This window comes from Ursus maritimus, unplaced genomic scaffold (assembly GCF_017311325.1).
Source record: "Ursus maritimus isolate PB19 unplaced genomic scaffold, ASM1731132v1 scaffold_4, whole genome shotgun sequence".
Taxonomy (NCBI): domain Eukaryota; kingdom Metazoa; phylum Chordata; class Mammalia; order Carnivora; family Ursidae; genus Ursus; species Ursus maritimus.
This window is the reverse complement of record NW_024426552.1, coordinates 43,902,525-43,920,890: the sequence shown is the minus strand read 5'-3', so window position 1 is coordinate 43,920,890 and position 18,366 is coordinate 43,902,525. Positions and strand designations below refer to the sequence as shown.

Genomic DNA, 18,366 nt, shown 5'->3' with positions numbered 1-18,366 from the left:
TGTTCCAGACTTTCATGATATTTTCTCTATTGGGGTTCTCTTCCAAACTGTTGACAATCCTTTCCATAGATTACTGTGTGTAATGAGCCTTAGAGGTTTTTACGAATCCCTGGTCTAGAGGCTGAACTAGAAGCATTGTGTTTGGGGGCAAATAGATACTTCAGTGTCTTTGGTGTTGAGCTCATGGGGTTCTGGGTGGCTGGGGACATTGTCCATATCAAAAGAACTTTAAATGCAATCCCTTACTGGCAAGGTACTTTCTGCTTTCAGGAACAAAGCCAGGATGGAACCATTTCAGAAAAACTCTTTTCATTGTCTAGGCTTTCTCATATAACCAAAAGACTGGAAGCTCGTGTTTCTCTTTCCCTTCAAGGGTCAGGAGTTAGCAGCTTTATAGATAAGGGCCATCCTAATCATAAACCCAACTGCACTTGCACAAAACAGTAGATTGGCCCATCCCTTTTTGCCTTAAATCATAGTGCTCACTCTCTTCCTTACTAACGGATATCCTTTGTGGCATTTTCTTTCCAGAATGGGACACTTTCGTCTGCATTAAAAACCTGTTCAGGCAGATATCTTTTCTCCTCGATGATTTTTTAATGGCATCTGGGAACTCATCTGCTGCCTTTTAGTTGGCAGAGCTGCTTCTCCTGTTATCTTGACATCTTTTAAGCCAAACCCTCTTTCTAAAATTATCAAACCATCTTTTGCTGGCATTAAATTCTTCAACTTTAGATCCCTCACCTTCCTTTTGCTTTAAGTTGTCTATGACTTTGCTTTTTCTTGAGTCAAATTAGAGCTTATAGGTAAGCCTTTCTTATAGAAATTCTGCACCCACATAACAGCTGCATTTTTAATATGAGACAAAAAGGTATTTTGCAAAAAATGCAAGGTTTTTGTGCCTGCTGGCATTGCTGCAGTGATGGCTTCAAGAATTCTCTTTTTGGGAGACGCCTGGGTGGCTCAGTCGTTTGAACAACCGATTTCAGCTCAGGTCATGATCTCAGGGCCATGAGATCAAACCCCATGTCCATCTCTGTGCTGGGTATGGAGCCTGCTTAGGATTCTGTCTCTCCCTCTGCCCCTCCCCAGTTGCACTCTTTCCCTCTCTCTCAAAAAAATAAAATAAAAATAAATAAATAATTTTTCCCCCTGACCTTGGTCCTTACACAGCTTTAAATGGTGGGCAACCACAGCCACAGACCTCAATCTACCACACGTATTAACCAATTCAACCTTTTCTTGTAATGTCATGACTCTTCTCTGCCTCTTGGGGGCACTAACAGCATCACTAGTTACTTCATACAAGTCCCATAGTTTATTCAAGGTACATGAGAACCATGAGATCAGTTTGTACTGCGATATGCAATTTATTAGAGAAACCAATTGCTCACATAGAGATTAGCACGGTATGTCGTTTTAAGCAGGTACTCAACACTTGAGCTCACCGCGATAGCAAGAGAAGGTGACAAATGACTACAGTGGTGCAGCACGTACTACAGCTAATTTTACGCAGTTATGACGTAATGCTGCTTTCTCGCAACTGCCATGGTGCCGTGGACAGCCTCTAAGTGTTGGTTTGGATACACTTCAACTTTTTATAATAGATTTTTATATATTTTATGGTAGTAAGTGATAAAATAGACTAGTATCATGTATATTTTATGCATTCATGGCATACCTAACTTTTTCTTAACTTTTTTGATATTTCCAGACTATGAAGTTCATCTGAGAGTTTTTTCAAATTGTCACAGATCTACAAAAAATATTTCTTGGAAAAAAATATATGTACATACACACGTATACATATGCATGTATGCATATACATGTATACGTGTGTATCTATATGGATATGATGAAACTTGGCAAGAACTATGCCTGACCTATACATATTTGGTAGAAATGAAAAACTACTGAGGGGTATAAAAATGTGTTTAATGTGTGAAAATTCATCGTTTTATCTAAGCAGAAAGACTTAATCTAGTAAAGGTATTAAGTTTTCTAAATTAATTTATAAATTTGATGCAATATTAAACAAAATCATAGGGAGATAGTTGAACTAGAAAATAAATTCATCTGAAAGAGCAAATAGATTTTTTTAATGCCCAAAGAATTCTTCTAAAAGAATAAAGAGGGGAGATGTCCCATGCCAGGTTTGCAATATGCCATAAAGTTAGCTGTAATAACCGAAACTATGCTTGACGTTACCAAGGTTCACTATGGATACAGATTCACTAAAATTTTACTATTTACTTCTATACGTAGGGAAGAAGAGTAGAACATTGATGAAAAGCATAGACTTTGGAAAGAGACAGACTTTGATTCATCGGGCTTTACCTCTATGACTTTGATCAATAACTTCAACTCTCTAAGCTTTGAAGTCCTCATTTGCAAAGTGATGTTAATAATGTGCACTTACAAGGTTGTTGCAAGAATCAGATGAAAGGGTGAATGTCAAGCCCGTAGCACTGTACTTGACAGATAGGAAAGGCTTGTTGAATGATAATTTTAACTATTTGTGATAGTTATTTTAATTATGCAGAAGTAAAGCAGTTAAGCTCTTTTGTTAGAGAATGGTTTTGGGGTGAGCAAATTGAGATGTGTCATCATAGTGCCAATTTATAACAATGGCAGTTTAACTTTGTACATAAAATACTTTTACAGTTAGCTCAAGTCATCTGCAGGTTGGCACACAGACCAGGAAGTAGTGTGATTTATGTTGAGACACAACCTCTAAAAGAAAGAAACTATAGGCATACCACATTTTAAAGAGAAACACTTGTTTTAATGAAAATTACAGATACATTTCATAGTTAAACATTTCACACTGCATCATGAACAAAGGACATAACACTTGGCTATCAGATAAAATGAATACTATTCTTCCGATACCATCAAATAACAAGTCTATATTCAAATTTCTCCAATTGTTACCAATTTTTTACAGCATTGCATTTGTTTGTTCTATCAAGATTCTTTTAATCCAAAACAGTGTCATTTCTTTCCCCTATCTTTACTTTTTTGTTGATGCCATCAATCATAATGGTTTTCTTGTTTTTCCCCCTAACGAAATGACATGGAGGGGTGGGCCAGTTGTTCAATTGTCTTGTGAAATTTCCCACATTCTGGATTTGTCTAGCTGCCTTGTTTGACTTGTTCTCCTACTCTTTGAACTTTTCCATTCCCAGTGGAATTTATATCTAAAGGCTTGATTAAACATTTTGGCAAGAATTCTTTATAAATGATGCTATGAATTTTATACTGCATAACATCAGGAAGTGCAGGGAGCCTGTTGGTCTCACTATTGGTGGGGTTCAGTGTGATTCCTGGGTTAAGGTATCAATAGTCACATCTCTCCACTATAAAGTTTATCTGTTTTACCTTACATCTGGCAAGTAACTCATGATATGATAGTTTCCCGCCTTGCAGCTATCCAGGTCCCCATCCAGTTTTTAGCTAAGGTTTTTAGCATCCTTTAATGATTCTTGCCAGAACCAATCATATTATTAGGGATTTTTAAATGGTAATTTTGAAATTCTGTCATTTGTTCTACATTTTTTTTAACTGGAATACTTCAATAACACAACTACAAAAAAAAGGGGGTAATAGGACAAAATGTTTTGACATTTATCATGAAAAAATTTATAGAAATGTTTAAACATTAGTTTTATTTGACCTTGCCAGAAGTTCACAGTTTCAGAAGCCCACCTTCTCTCTTGGAGTCAAATTGTTGGTGATTTTAAAAGGCTTACCTTGAATAGCTTAGTAATTCAATCCAAAAATACATTTAAGTGTCTGGCACAGTAGACCCAGGTCAGGAGTTTTCTTTGAAAGGACAAAAATGAGTCAATAAAAATGCAAGTTGCTCCAGGTTCTGTCTAGTCACTGTTTCCTGTTTCTCACACTTTGTACGAAATTGACTTCTCTCTCTCGTGAGTGATCAAACTATTTTTTGCCAGAAATCATCCATTTGTGGCAATGTTGCTTTTTGAAACCTTCCTCCCAAAGAGGGATTTTACAGACACTTGCTTTTTAAGGTCTCCTAAGACTAATTTTTTAATGAACATATTTTTAAAAAATATAATAGTCATTATTATAACTTCTTTTTTACTTTACTTTCAACAAAAACATATTCATATAAACTTTCTTAATTTCTCAACAGTATTGGAGCACCTGCTATTTCTCACATTACCATACATAATGGAAAGAATTCTGTTGCAGTCACAGTGGCCACCTGTGACAATGCAGTTTGTAACAGTGTTTCTTGTCTTGGCTTAGCCTCTTATTGGTTATATAACTTTAGAAAAGTTGGACCTTAACTTCCTCATAAAAACAAAACCTGTATTTGTATAGTGATTTATGCTATGTAATGTACCTTCACATATACTGTCTCACCCAATCAGCTAAATAGGGACCCAAGTGCATATTATTATCTCCATTATCTAAATGAGGAAATTGAGGCACTGTGCATTTAAATACCATCAAACACTCATTGTTTTTTTCTCTGTATGACCCAGCAGATTTAACAAAGTCTCTTGTGGTCACTTTAACTTCATCTAAGACTCAGGAATAAAAGAACAGATCTTCTGGGGGTGCCTGGGTGGCACAGCGGTTAAGCGTCTGCCTTTGGCTCAGGGCGTGATCCCGGCGTTGTGGGATCGAGCCCCACGTCAGGCTCCTCCGCTGTGAGCCTGCTTCTTCCTCTCCCACTCCCCCTGCTTGTGTTCCCTCTCTCGCTGGCTGTCTCTATCTCTGTCTAATAAATAAATAAAAAATCTTTAAAAAAAAAAAAAAAGAACAGATCTTCTGATTTGACACACTCTGCTTTTCCATTACTCCAGGCTGCCTTACTTGTAAATGAAAGAAATGCCACCTCCCTTCCATTTTCCCAAAGTGACTGAAAGGATCAATTAAGATGATTCAGATGAACACACTCGAAGAGTCTAGAAGTAATATTTAAATATGAGGCACTGTCTTAGTCCTTTCAGGCTGCCATAAAACAGATCACAAACTGGCCGGCTTATAAACAACAGAAATTTATTTCTCACAATTCCGGAGGCTCAAGTCCAAGGTCAAGGTGTCAGCATTGTCGCATTCTGATGACGGTCCTAGTTCCGATTCATATTCAGTGCCTTTTCACTGTGTCCTCACACAGAGGAAGAGGCTGGGTTCTCTCCGGAGCCCCTTTTATAAGGCACTGACCCCATCATGAGGCTCCCCCGCATGACCTCAGCAACTGCCATAGGCCCTGCCTTTTCATATCATCATCCCTGGGGATTGGTATTTTAAAATATGAATTTGGGGAGGACACAAATATTCAGACGAGAGCAGGTAGGCTTTCCTATTAAGAAATCAAAATTCAAAGTCTAAAGCGATCATCATATATGTTTGAGCAATTTTACTGCTTTGTGTTTCAAAACACAGCCCAGGCACACCTGCCTCAGGGTTGCCTGGGCTACTTGTGAATAGTGCAGAGTCTCACACCAGCCAACGATCTACTGAATCCGATGCCTGCAGGCTCACGCACACGGAAGTAAGAATGAAAACCTCAGGTGAAAAATCTCCACTTCGTTGGCTCTTCTGCTTAACTAAACCAGTTATAGACGTTACATAGAGGCTACACTCTCCAACCAAATAATGTACCTAGTAGACACCTTGTAATAGCTCAGCTGACATTCAGTGGATTGATTATACTACAAGACAATATGGACAAGAACGGAGAACTGTCCAATATAAATAAAATACCTGCTGAAATATGGGACTCTAATAATGCAGGAGAAACATTTGTTAGGAAAGAATTGCAATTAACTTTTTGTGAACTGTCTGGATATGCATAGCCTGTCTCCCCAAACTGATTATCTGGTAGGAATGTGAAAGAAATTAGTGCTATCTACAATTATTTTATGAACGAATTTGTTTTCAGACAGCAAACTGCACTCCCTATTCACTAGCACGTAGATAATTGTGTCAGACTTCCAAAACCAACTAAAGAATCAAGAACCATATGAAGTTTTTACTTTCCCCTTAAACCAGTAGTTTTCAACCTGGGCTATACTTTTATCACCTGGAGGGATAAAGGTCAACAAATAGCTGGGTCACATCTCTGGAGCAGCTGATTTCACTGGTCTGAGATTGGGTCAGAGAATTTTAATTTCTAAGGACCTTAGGTGATTCCACCGAGGATTAAGAATCACTGCCTTAAATTTAAAAAGCCCACTATACAATAGACATAAAATTTATATATCATTATTCCCTTTGTGCCATCACAAATGGGGGAAATAAAGATAAAAACTTGATCAAAAATTGCATAAACTATGATAAAGTAGTCATTTGACAAAACAGTCATTGTAATGGTCATACAGGGAAGCTTCTCTACTCAATTATCACCTACTCTTCATCGGAAACTTGCCACGTTTCTGATGATTGTCCCTAGTGACTGTCAACACTGGCCACATATTAGAATCACTCAGAGAGGTTCAGAAAACTACCAAAAGCCTGGGACCCCATCTTAGAGATTCTGGTTTGTTCGGTTTGAAATGAGAAACAAGAGTGAGAACCATTGGGGCGCCTGGGTGGCACAGCGGTTAAGTGTCTGCCTTCGGCTCAGGGCGTGATCCCAGTGTTATGGGATCGAGCCCCACATCAGGCTCCTCCGCTATGAGCCTGCTTCTTCCTCTCCCACTCCCCCTGCTTGTGTTCCCTCTCTCGCTGGCTGTCTCTATCTCTGTCGAATAAATTAAAAAAAAAAAAAAAAAAAAGAGTGAGAACCATTGATCCATACCATCTGGGTGAGGAAGAAGAAGATATGCAAGCCTTGATTGGTGACATTTACTCACTACTTCTGCTACTTGTTATCAACGGAGTGTGATGTGTCAAAGAATTATTCAGTTTTACCATATGCTATACTTAAGAAGCTCCTGAAGTGCCGTCATTCTCATGGATTATGCAGCTATTAGTTGGATTCCAAACCATCTTTCGCATAAAATATAAAACCATGAAAAATAAAAGTTTCTACAAAGAACTCACAGTATCCTAAAAAAAAAAAAAAAAAAAAAAAAAAAAAAAAAAACCAGCACGGCAACCTGAGTTTACAGGAGAGGAAGAAGCCAGGAAGCACATGTAGACAGGGCACACCGTGGAGCAGAAGGAGCTGTCCGGATTCGGCCAGCACCACCTCCTTCCAAGTGCCTCTTCAGCCCTGTGTTGGGTCTCACCTAAGACATTACAGTCACAGCAGCAGCATAGGCAGTGGGTTAAAAGCATGGACTCTGGCTCCGTGCTGCCTAAAATAATAAAGGTATAAAGCAGACAGAGAACATCCATATATCGACAGACAGCAACTGTGTACAGCCAATACCTAAAACAGCTGCATGGCACATAAAGAAAAACAAAAAAGAGAGAGTTTTGCCAGTGGCTTTGACTGTGGAGAGAGGGAGGCAAGAACTCCCACAGAGATTCTGCTCCCACAGGAAGCAGTCTGCTTCCAGGGAGCCCACACAGCAGAAGCAGGGCTCAGAGGCAGTGAGAGGAGCAGAGTCTGAGGAAACTGAGCTCCAGACACAGTCAGCCCCACCTCAGGCCTTGTTGTTCGATGACTCAGCAAATTGTTTCTATCCTCAAAAATAATAGGCTAGGTGTTAGAGGAATGTGTCATGTATACAGAAACACTTTTTTTTTTTTTTCTGGAGTGCGCCACGGTCACTACTCATGGTTTATATGCTCCTTTTCCCTTGTATGGCCTATAAGAGACATCTAAGGGTTATGAGAATCGGCTCCATCAATAACATAATGTGGGTCAAACTACCTCTCTTTCCTTTATTTTTGACTAAAATATTCACAGGGCCGTAAATAATAAAGTCAGGATCTCAAAAAATGCAAAAGGACCAGATAAAAAACATACATAGTTTTTATAACGAAAAAGCCAGTTAAGTTGCGTAATTACAAATTGACCAAGCACATCAGCTCTTTTAGGTAGCTGTCCATTCCAAGAGAAAAAAATGCAATTGGTGTATGTGTGTCAGACACAAGATGCTTAGTAAGATTGCTTATAAATTAAAAAATAGATGTTTTTAAAAAACTCAGAACTTTTCATTACATGGCAGGAAAACTACTTCCTCTTAAATACACAATTGTTAAATTTTTATGCCTTTCAATGATTGCAATGCAAATATAATTTTCCAAATTACTTTTAAACCTTGCAGAAATGTTCATTTTTTTTTATTATGTTATGTTAGTCACCATACAGTATATCCTTAGTTTTTGATGTAGTGTTCCATGATTCATTGTTTGTGTATAACACCCAGTGCTCCATGCAATACGTGCCTCCTTAATACCCATCACCCGGCTAGACCATCCCCCCACCCCCTCCCCTCTGAAACCTTCAGTTTGTTTCCAGGAGTCCATAGTCTCTCGTGGTTCATTCCGCCTCTGTTTACTCTCCCTTCATTTTTCCCTTCCTTCTCCTACCGATCTCTGCTATGTTCATTTTAAATGCCTCACAAGGTTATATACTGTCATATTCAGTCTAACAATATTACTTTGGTGTACATATTGTTTGAATAATTATAAATACTCAAGAGAAGGTTTTGAAAATTACTTGCTCAGGAATTATTTAAAAGGGCATGAGAACTTTTTAAAAAGAAGTTTTATGCAGATTGAGTCTTCTCTTAAAAAAATATAAGCGCAAAAAAGTTTTAAAGTTTGTGTATCTGGAGAGGCGCCTGGATGGTTCAGTCAGTTGAGTGTCTGCCTTCAGTGCGGGTCATGATCCCGGGTCCTGGACTCGACCCCAAGTTGGGCTCCCTGCTCACCGGAGAGGCTTCTTCTCCCTCTTCCTCTGCCCCTTCACCTGCCTGTGCTCTCACTCTCTCAAAGAAAACAAATAAATAAATAAAATCTTAAAAAAGAAATGTGTGTATATCTGGAAACACAAAGCTCTTTCATGTTACAAAGACACAGTAATTTGAAAATTTCATTCCAGTTCCATCCTTGAGGATAGATTTAAAACAACACAAGGGGGGCACCTGGGTGACTCAGTCATTACGCGTCTGCCTTCGGCCAGGGACGTGACCTCAGTGTCCTGGGATCGAACCCCGCATCGGGCTCTCTGCTCCGCTGGGAGCCTGCTTCTTCTTTCCCACTCCCCCTGCTTGTGTTCCCTCTCTTGCTGGCTGTCTCTCTCTCTGTCAAATAAATAAATAAAATCTTTAAATAAATAAATAAATAAATAAATAAAAATTAAAAAATAAAACAACACAAGGTAAGTGGAGTCCATCCTTATCATGCTCATTAATTATTTGGACGATCACAAAAACTTAGGATGAAAACAAGTCTATCTACTCTAAATTTCTTCTTCATTCACCTAACAAGTACATATTAAGGTCCTACTATGTGCAAAAGCAAGGACACGTGTTTTATTTGACCAGAGTAAAATCTAAGGAATAACGAAAACTTTCCTGAGAAATATTTATTTCTTTATCATTTTTCTCAGTGCACCTAAAACTTCCTTGTTTCTTAGGCTGTAAATAAAGGGGTTGAGCAGGGGGATGATAATCGTGTAAAACAGTGAGTACATTTTATCCTGATATTGATCTGGGCCAGACCCAGGGCGCACATACATGAAGAAGAGAGTGCCATAGAACAAGGAAACAGAGAGCAGGTGGGCGCTGCACGTGGAGAAGGCTTTGCTCCTGCCCTTTTCAGACTTCTTTTTCAGGATGGCAAAGAGGACACGGGTATAAGACACTCTGATGGTCATAAATGTAAAAGCTTGTATAAAAGCAGCAAAAATAAAAAGTACCAATGCATTAATAGATGGGTCAGTGCAAGAAATTGTATATAGTGGCAAAATTTCACAGTAGAAATGATGTATCATATTGGACCTGCAGAAGGTTAATCTGAATAATAATCCTACATGAATTGTGGGATGCAGAAAACCAATCACATAAGACAAACTTATCAACCAAGCACAGAGCCTGTTGGACATCACCACTGGATAAAGCAAGGGGTTGCATATGGCTACATAGCGGTCATAGGCCATCACTACCAGGAGAAAACACTCTGTGGTGGCACTGGACGCAAAAATATAAAACTGGGTGATGCACTCAACCAGGGATATCATTTGACTTTTGTCTAAGATGTTGACAAGCATCCTGGGAGTCACAGAGGACGAGGAACAAGCATCTGCAAAGGCCAAACTGCCAAGGAGTAAGTACATGGGGGTGTGAAGATGGGGGTCTTTCCGGATGAGAAAAATCAGTCCGAGGTTGCCCACCATGGTGGTGAGGTAGATGACCAAGAACACCAGGAACAGGGGGACCTGCAGGCCTGGACGATCTGTAAGGCCGGTGAGAACAAACTCAGTCACCTGCGTCTTGTTTGCCTCCATCATATGCACTCGGGCTGATCACTGCCATGAGAGAAGAGGTAAAGGAAAAAAACAATCAAGGGTCAGGAAAACTAGTTTGGGATGGTAATGTCTGTTCCCTATTTCAGATGTCAACTTCTCAACAAATGTGAAGGTACAGGGTTTCCCTTTTTTAGAAACACACTTAAGAGTATTAAGTATATAATAAATAATTTTGAGAAAGATTTTTTAAAGAAGGCTTTTAAGTATATATATCTAAAATTGAATATACTAACAATGAAATGTTTTTCAGAATTAAGATTAAAAAATACTTTTTATATGAAAATCTATAAAAGGAGCGGTGCTCCAGTTTCAAAAGCGTTATCACCCTTTCTCAGAAAATCTTGTGCTTTTCTCTTGAGTGAAAAAGGGACTCTATCTCTGATATCAGCAATATACACCATTCAATCCTTTTAAGACGTTAATAGGTTGAGTAATAAGACCATCAATATCCCATTACTTTTTTACTGTCCATTATCATTATTATTTGCTTATATGTTTATCAAAATCACCCAAATTCCTAATCAAGTCTTTTGATTTTACATTACTCAAAGCCCTTCCAAATTTTTAATTAGTACTTTTTAAATATCCCCAATAAACTCTCATACATGAACAAAAACATTCATTCAGTCAACGCATATTTATGGAGTGCCTCCTGAGTTACAGCACTGCCATCCTTAGCTCATGGAACCTCGACCAGGTGTTACACCCGGGATGATAAAACACCCTTCTTTTAAGAGGAGTGAAGAAAAAAAAATCTACTGTCTTATTTGCAGGTTTGGGAAGGACAGCCCTTAGGCTGTCATTTTCAGGCCAAGTAAGACAACTACCATCCCGGTAACTGAGAATATGTTTTACTATTTCAGAGGCACAAATTCTAAAACTACTGTAGGGGTTTTTCCCGCCCTTTCTGAGATTGCAAGTGAGACTATCAAAATCAAGGCAAATGAAACACTACAAATGGCACCATAGTTGAAAAAAATCACCAGTGTTTTGAAAAGGTGGATTCAATTTAAATAGTAAAAATTATAAATTCTGTTTAAAAGACAAATCAAATGAGAAAAGATGAACCACAGTAACAGGCAATGACTAACGTAAAGACAGTCAAGGCAGGTAAGAGCCCCAAACGACAAGTGGATCCACGAGTTTTATAAGCCTGGGAAGCAAGTGAGAAGGCTAGGTCCTGTGGAGACCCGAAGAAAACACCTCGGTCCTCATCATCACAATGTCATCAATGACAAATTATGCACAAGTCTGAACATAAAATATGTTTTGTGTATTCCAATCTCTCTCTTAGTATCTAAAGCGGGGTCTACCCATTTACAAACAGCTGATTAAGTATATAACCCTTCAAGGAACTATTTCCCAGTCTTGGATTCACAGCTCCCAGGCTTTTACGACAAGACCCCCCCAAGTGGGTGTCATTCCAACACATATGTGTTTTTTTTCTATAACCTAGTCACCAATTCTGTGAAGACTTCATTCCCCAAGTCTGTGCTGGCCTGAAACATTTCCCTAAAGGCCTTGCTTGGTTATTCAAAGACAGGGAACATACAGAAAATTGAGGGAAGACAGAGTTTGTGAAAAATTCAGTTCTAATGATAATAATGTTTGATATAATAATAAAAATATATGGAAGAATTAGAGTATGTTCTATAAAAAGGCACCTGGAGTTTTTTCCCCTGTAAAAGAGAAGCTGTTTTGAGCAAAACTGTTCTTCTCCATCTTCACTGGAAATAGGAAAAGAGAAAATTTGTTTGAGACTTTTACATTAGACATGAAGAAATACCAGCAGAGAGGCTGGTCACAGTGGCAGTAATCATCGAGTAAGCACGCTGCTGTCAAGTCACTGCAAGTACCAGATTATCCTTTACAGCAATGAGCTGTGCCTCTCAGTAGTAGTGGTGAACTTTTTTCTTAAACATATTTCCAGCGAAGTATCATCTTACAGAAGATCCAAATTGAAGGGGAAGTCATAGACTCTCTTAAAAGCCCCATAACTCTATGATTCTTAACAATCAGAATTCTTCCTCATTCTAGTTGTGTTCCAACGAAAATTAAATGCCAGAATGAATTTTAATTTTCAAAGACACAAAAAAAACTAAATACATCGTTTCTATAATTCATTATCCTGGCCAAAAAGAAAAAAAAAGTTAATAAAAATGTAACAAAATTTCAGAGGCTTTGAATCTCAATTCTGTCTCTGAATTACCACATGATTATTAGCTTTATGACCCTTGTTTTGAGGTTCTCCTCTAAAGCACTGGATTGCCTCAAGCACATTCCCACCCACAGCCTGTGTGACTCGGACTCCTCTCTGCTACGTAGTAGGTAGCATGACATGGTGGTGAAGTGCACAACTTGATTGTGCTTGGGTTCGATTCTTCATTCTACAAATGTATACTTTATATCCAAAAGTTTTCAGAGGAAATAAACACAATGTTTATTTACCTATTCAATTCAGGGTGTTCCATTTGAAAGATAAGTCATCTGAAAAATATTTTTCACTAATTTTGAGAGCTCACGAAAAACTCTTGGTACTAAAATGGTATTGCCTATCATTTTTCATGGAAAGAATAATTGCAATAAAATAAAGCACTGCATTCTCACCCAATTCTTGTAAGAAGATGCAGAGATGCCATAAAACGTAAATTTTCATGAAGAACTCTGAAGATACAAGAACAAAACAGTCAAAGACGACTATTTGTCTCATGCTATTTTTCCTTGAAAAATGCAGTTTGGAAGGAAAGATATTTATTTCTTCCCATCGGCAAACCTGTTTGCAAAGAGAATGTTGAAACTCCCTCAGTGCCACCAAAATATTCCCTGTAGAATGAAGTCAATCTACTGGGCATTATAGAGTAATCAACAAATCAGTTAAAATCTACTCTTCTGTAGCTATTATTTTTGTAGCTTATTCCTTTCTTCTGCAAACAAAAGCATTACAGGTTAATGGTAGGAAAAAATCGAAAATGTAAAAAAGCAAAAAGAAAACAAATTGCTATAATTTCACTAATCATTGATAAGTGTAGTTAACTTTTTAGTATATATTTCTCCTATCATTTACCCATACATGTAGCTATATTTAGGTATACTCTATTCTATGTAATTAATAAATAGATTTATATTTACATAATATATAAACATTTTATACATACATATAACAATAAAATTATGGCACTGCTATACATAATTTTTCATAAACTACTTTTTATTTAAGTACAGTTAACATACAATATTATATTAGTTTCAGGTGTACAACATAGTGGTTTGACATTTATATAAGTTATAAAATGATCACCATATAAGTATAGTTAACATCTGTAATCATATATAGTTATTACAATATTATTGACTATATTTCCTATGCTGTACTTTACATCTCCATTACTCATTTATTTTATAACTGGAAATTTGTAGCTCTTAATCGCTACCTATTTTGCCCACCCCCTAACCCTTTTTCTCTGGCAAACACCAGTTTGTTCTCTGTAATTATGAGTCTGTTCTTGTTTTGTTTGTTTGTTTTGCTTTTTTGATTTCACATATAAGTAAAATCATACAGCATTTGTCTTTCTCTGTTAGAATTATTTCACTTAGCATAATATCCTCCAGGTTCATTCATGTCGTAGCAAATAGCAAGATTTCATTCTTTTTTATGGCTAAATAATATTCCATTGTAATACGTGTGTGTATTTGTGTTCATATACACAAATACACATCTTTATCCATTCATCTATTGATGGACACTTAAATTGCTTTCATATCTTGGCTATTGTAAATAATGCTGAACATAAGGGTGTATGTATCTTTTTGAATTAGTGTTTTCATTGTCTTTGAGTAAATATTCAGAAGTGGAATTACTGGATTGTATGGTACTTCTATTTTTATCTTTTTGTGGAAACTCCATACTGTTTTCCACAGTGGCTGCACCAGTTTGCATTCCCACTAATAGTGCATGAGTGTTTCCTTCTCTGCACATCTTTGTCAACACTTGTTATTTCTTGTGTTGTTGATTTTGGCCATTCTGACAGGTATGAAGTAATATCTCACTGTGATTTTGATTTGCATTTCCCTAAGGCTTAGCATTGTTGAGTGTATTTTCATGTATCTGTTGCCCATCTCTATATCTTCTCTGGGAAAATGTCTATTCAGGTCCTCTGCCCATTTTTTAATCAAATTGTTTGGGTTTTTTGAGTTGTGTGAGTTCTTTATACATATTAGATATTAATATCCTACCAGATATGTCATTTGAAAATATCTTCTCCCATTAAGTAGATTCCCTTTTTGTTTTATTGATGGTTTCTTTTGCTGTGTGAAAGCTTCCTAGGTTGACATTGATACAAATGCTTATTTTTGCTTTTGTTGCTCTTGCCTGAAGAGGCAGAACCAAGAAATTACTGCTAAGACCAATGTCCAACACATTACAACACAACCCATGTTTTCTTTTAGGAGATTTATGGTTTCAAGTGTTACATTTAGGTTTTTAATCCATTTTGAGTTTGTTTTGTATATAGTGTAAGAAAATAGTCCAAGTCCATTCTTTTCCATGTAACTGTCCCATTTTCCCAGCTCCATTTATTGAAAAGATTTCTTTTCCCCATTGTATTTTCTTGGTTCCTTTTTGTAGATTAATTGACTGTATAAGTATGGGTTTATTTCTGGGCTCTCCATTGTGTTCCTTTGGTCTATATGTCTATTTTTGTGGCAGTGCCATACTGGTTGGATTATTATAGTTTTATAATATATTTTGAGGGGTGCCCGGGCAGCTCTGACTCTTGATTTCGGCTCAGGTCATGCTCTCACAGTCCTGGGATAGAGCTTCAAGTCAGGCTTCATGCTGGGCTGGGTGTGGAACCTGCCTGGGATTCCCTTTCTCTCCCTCTGCCCACCCCTCCCCCCCATGTGTGTGCACAGTTTCTTGCTTATGCACTTTCTGTCCTAAAAATAAAATAAAATAAAATAAAATAAAATAAAATAAAATAAAATAAAAATATATTTTGAAATCTGGGAGTGTAATATCTCCAACTTTGTTCTTTCTCAAGATTGCTTTATTTGGCGTCTTTTTTGATTTCATACAAATATTAGGATTATTTGTTCTAGTGAAAAATGCCATTGTATTTTGATAGGGATTGCATTGAGTCTACAGATTGCTTTCATAGTATGGACATTTTAATAATATTAATTCTTTCAATCTATGAGCATGGTTTATCTTTCTATTTATTTGTATCATCTTTAATTTCTTTTATCAATGTCTTCCAGTTTTCATAGTATAGGTTTTTCAACTCCTTGGTTAAATTTATTCCTAGGTATTTATTCTTTTTGACTCAATTGTAAATGGAATTGTTTCTTAATTTCTTTTTCTGATAGTTCATTATTAGTGTGAAATACAACAGATTTCTGTATATTAATTTTGTATCCTGCAACTTTAATTCATTTATTAGTTCTAAAGATTTTTGGCGGAATCTTCAGGATTTTCTGTATGGAATATCCTTTCATTTACAAATAGTAACACTTTTGCTTCTTCTTTCCCAATTTGGGTGCTTTTTATTTCTTTTTCTTGTTTGATTTATAAAGTAGACTTTCCTATTAAGAAAAATAATTCAAAATCTAAAGTGATGGTCATGAATGTTTGAGCAACTTTAGTGCTTTGTCTTTCAAAATGTGACCAAAACCCCATCTGCATCAGAACCACCTGGTGTGCTTCTGAATAATGCAGAACCTCAAACCCACCAATGTTCTACCGAATCTAATACCTATGGGCTCACACACACTGAAGTTTAAGAATGAAAATCTCGAACGAAAATCTTTGTACCATTGGCTTCTCTTCTGCTTAGCTGGCCAGTTGTTAATGTTAAATAGAAGCTATTCACTCCAACTGTATGAATTAGGTAACTAGTGTATGCTTTTAATAGCTCAACTGATATTCAAGGGACTTATGTATTATACTACATTATTCTGAAGACCAAAAGGAGAACTGTCCCTCATAAATAAACTACCTGCTGAAATATGAGGCTCTTAGAAGGCAAGAGAAATATTTCTTAGGAAAGAATTCCAGTTAGGTTTTTGTGAACTGTCTGTATATGCATAGCCTCTCACCCCAAACTGATTATCTGATGACATATTGAAAGAAATTAGTGTCATCTGTAATTTTTTCATGAATGCTTTGTTTTTAGACAGCAAACTCCGGGTCTAATTCACTACCATAGAGACAGTTGTGCTGGATCTCCAAAAACAATAAAAGAATATTCACATGGGGTAAAATGGTAATGCTATGTATAAATCTTACATCATTAACCACGAAAGACTATGGACTCTGGGAAACAAACTGAGGGTTTCAGAGGGGAGGGAGGCAGGGGGTTGGGATAGGCCATTAATGGGTATTAAGGAGGGCACATATTGCATGGAGCACTGGGTGTTATACGCAAACAATGAATCATGGAACACTGCATCAAAAACTAATGAGGTACTGTATGGTGACTAACATAACATAACAAAACTTTTTTTTAATTATTAAATAAATAAATAAATCTTACACCATTGTATTTAAAACAACTAAGGTCATATATTTCCTTTATCAGACATTTATGTATTTCAGCACTTCCCATATATCAGAGCCTATGCTCTGTGGCTTCATACATATTCAACTCACAATCACCAGTGGTTACTAAAAATAGTAATAGGTTTGCTACATGGTCATAAAGAAATTCAGGAATTGAAATGGTAATGACTGAGAATTTTCCCCCAATTAATGTTAGACACCAACCCACAGATCCATGAGGCTTAGAAAACACCAAACAGAATAAATGCCATAAAACTATACCTACGCATATCATTTTCAAACTATACAAAATCAAAGATAAAGTTCCAAGAGAAGCCAGAGGGAAAAAACACCTCACCTACAGAGGAACAAAGGAAGAATTAGGTCTGTATAGTTCAGTTAAACTATTCCATAATGTCAACGCTGTGGCGTTTATTTTGTGTGGCTAAGTGGTTGCAGGAGTTTTGAAGTGATTCTAGCCCCTTCTGCAAGAGCACACCCTAGATAATAGCCCACACAGTCATGAATGTACATTCCTGTTGGACTTCCCCAAGCCCCTGGTGATAAACAGTCTCTCCTGCTTCCCAGCTACTTCTTGTGTACTCCTCAGATAAAACCCCCTCAGAGCTTATCAAAACCCCAATCTTTTTGGTTTGAATTGACCAATCCAGCCTTAGGTTGGGGACCTTAGAAACACTTTACCTACAGACCTCAAGAAAGGCATATGTCCCAGGTCCCCTTGCTTGCACTCTGCCTGTACCCCGCCTTGATTCCCTTGTGTGGCCCTTCAAGGCAAGTCGTGTACTTCCTCCAGGACCTGTGAGTAATAAACTTTTCTATCTCGCTTTCCCCTGTGGTCTTTGCTGACCGCAGCTCACCATCCAACACTCCACATAAGGCTCTACTTAACAAATGTTAATTTAACCAAATTACAACAATCCAACTTCTCCTCAGAAACCATGCGAGGAATGAGTACGGAGTGAAACATTTTAAGTGTTGAGAGAAAAAACCACCAATCTGTACCCTCCAAAATATCCTTCAAATGTGAAAGAGAAATAAAGACATTCTTAGACAAACAAAAATGGAAGGAATTTGTTCCCAGTAGATCTGCCCTATAAGAGATGTTAAAGAAGTTCTTTAGAGAGAAGGAAAATGATACAGGTCAGAAACTCGTATCTACATAAAGCGAGGAAAAGGATCAAAGAAGGAGTAGGTGAAGGTAAGATAAAAACTTCTATTTTTCTATATATAATTGATCTAACGGATAATAGTGTATTCAAAATATCATCAACAATGTATTTGATTATGTATGCTTAGTATATGTCCTATATGTATTTCATACATATATGAAGTGGATGACAATAATTATATAGGGATGAGAGGCAGGAATAAGGATTATTTTCTTATTGTAAGGTACTCACAC

The 18,366-nt window shown here is 37.2% G+C and overlaps 1 protein-coding gene across 1 annotated transcript; it reads right to left on the bottom strand.

Moving 5' to 3' along the window:
* Window positions 1–9,466: 9,466 nt before the first annotated feature.
* Window positions 9,467–10,402, bottom strand: LOC103662018 (olfactory receptor 5AC1). Its single transcript, XM_008689679.2, has one exon. It carries the CDS (start codon window positions 10,388–10,390, stop codon window positions 9,467–9,469), a length of 924 nt encoding a protein of 307 aa, XP_008687901.2. The 5' UTR covers window positions 10,391–10,402.
* Between the last annotated feature and the right edge of the window lie 7,964 nt (window positions 10,403–18,366).

Bases quoted from the DNA above. Each gene is read 5' to 3' on its own strand.
- LOC103662018 (XM_008689679.2), bottom strand. From the start codon at position 10,390: ATGATGGAGGCAAACAAGACGCAGGTGACTGAGTTTGTTCTCACCGGC.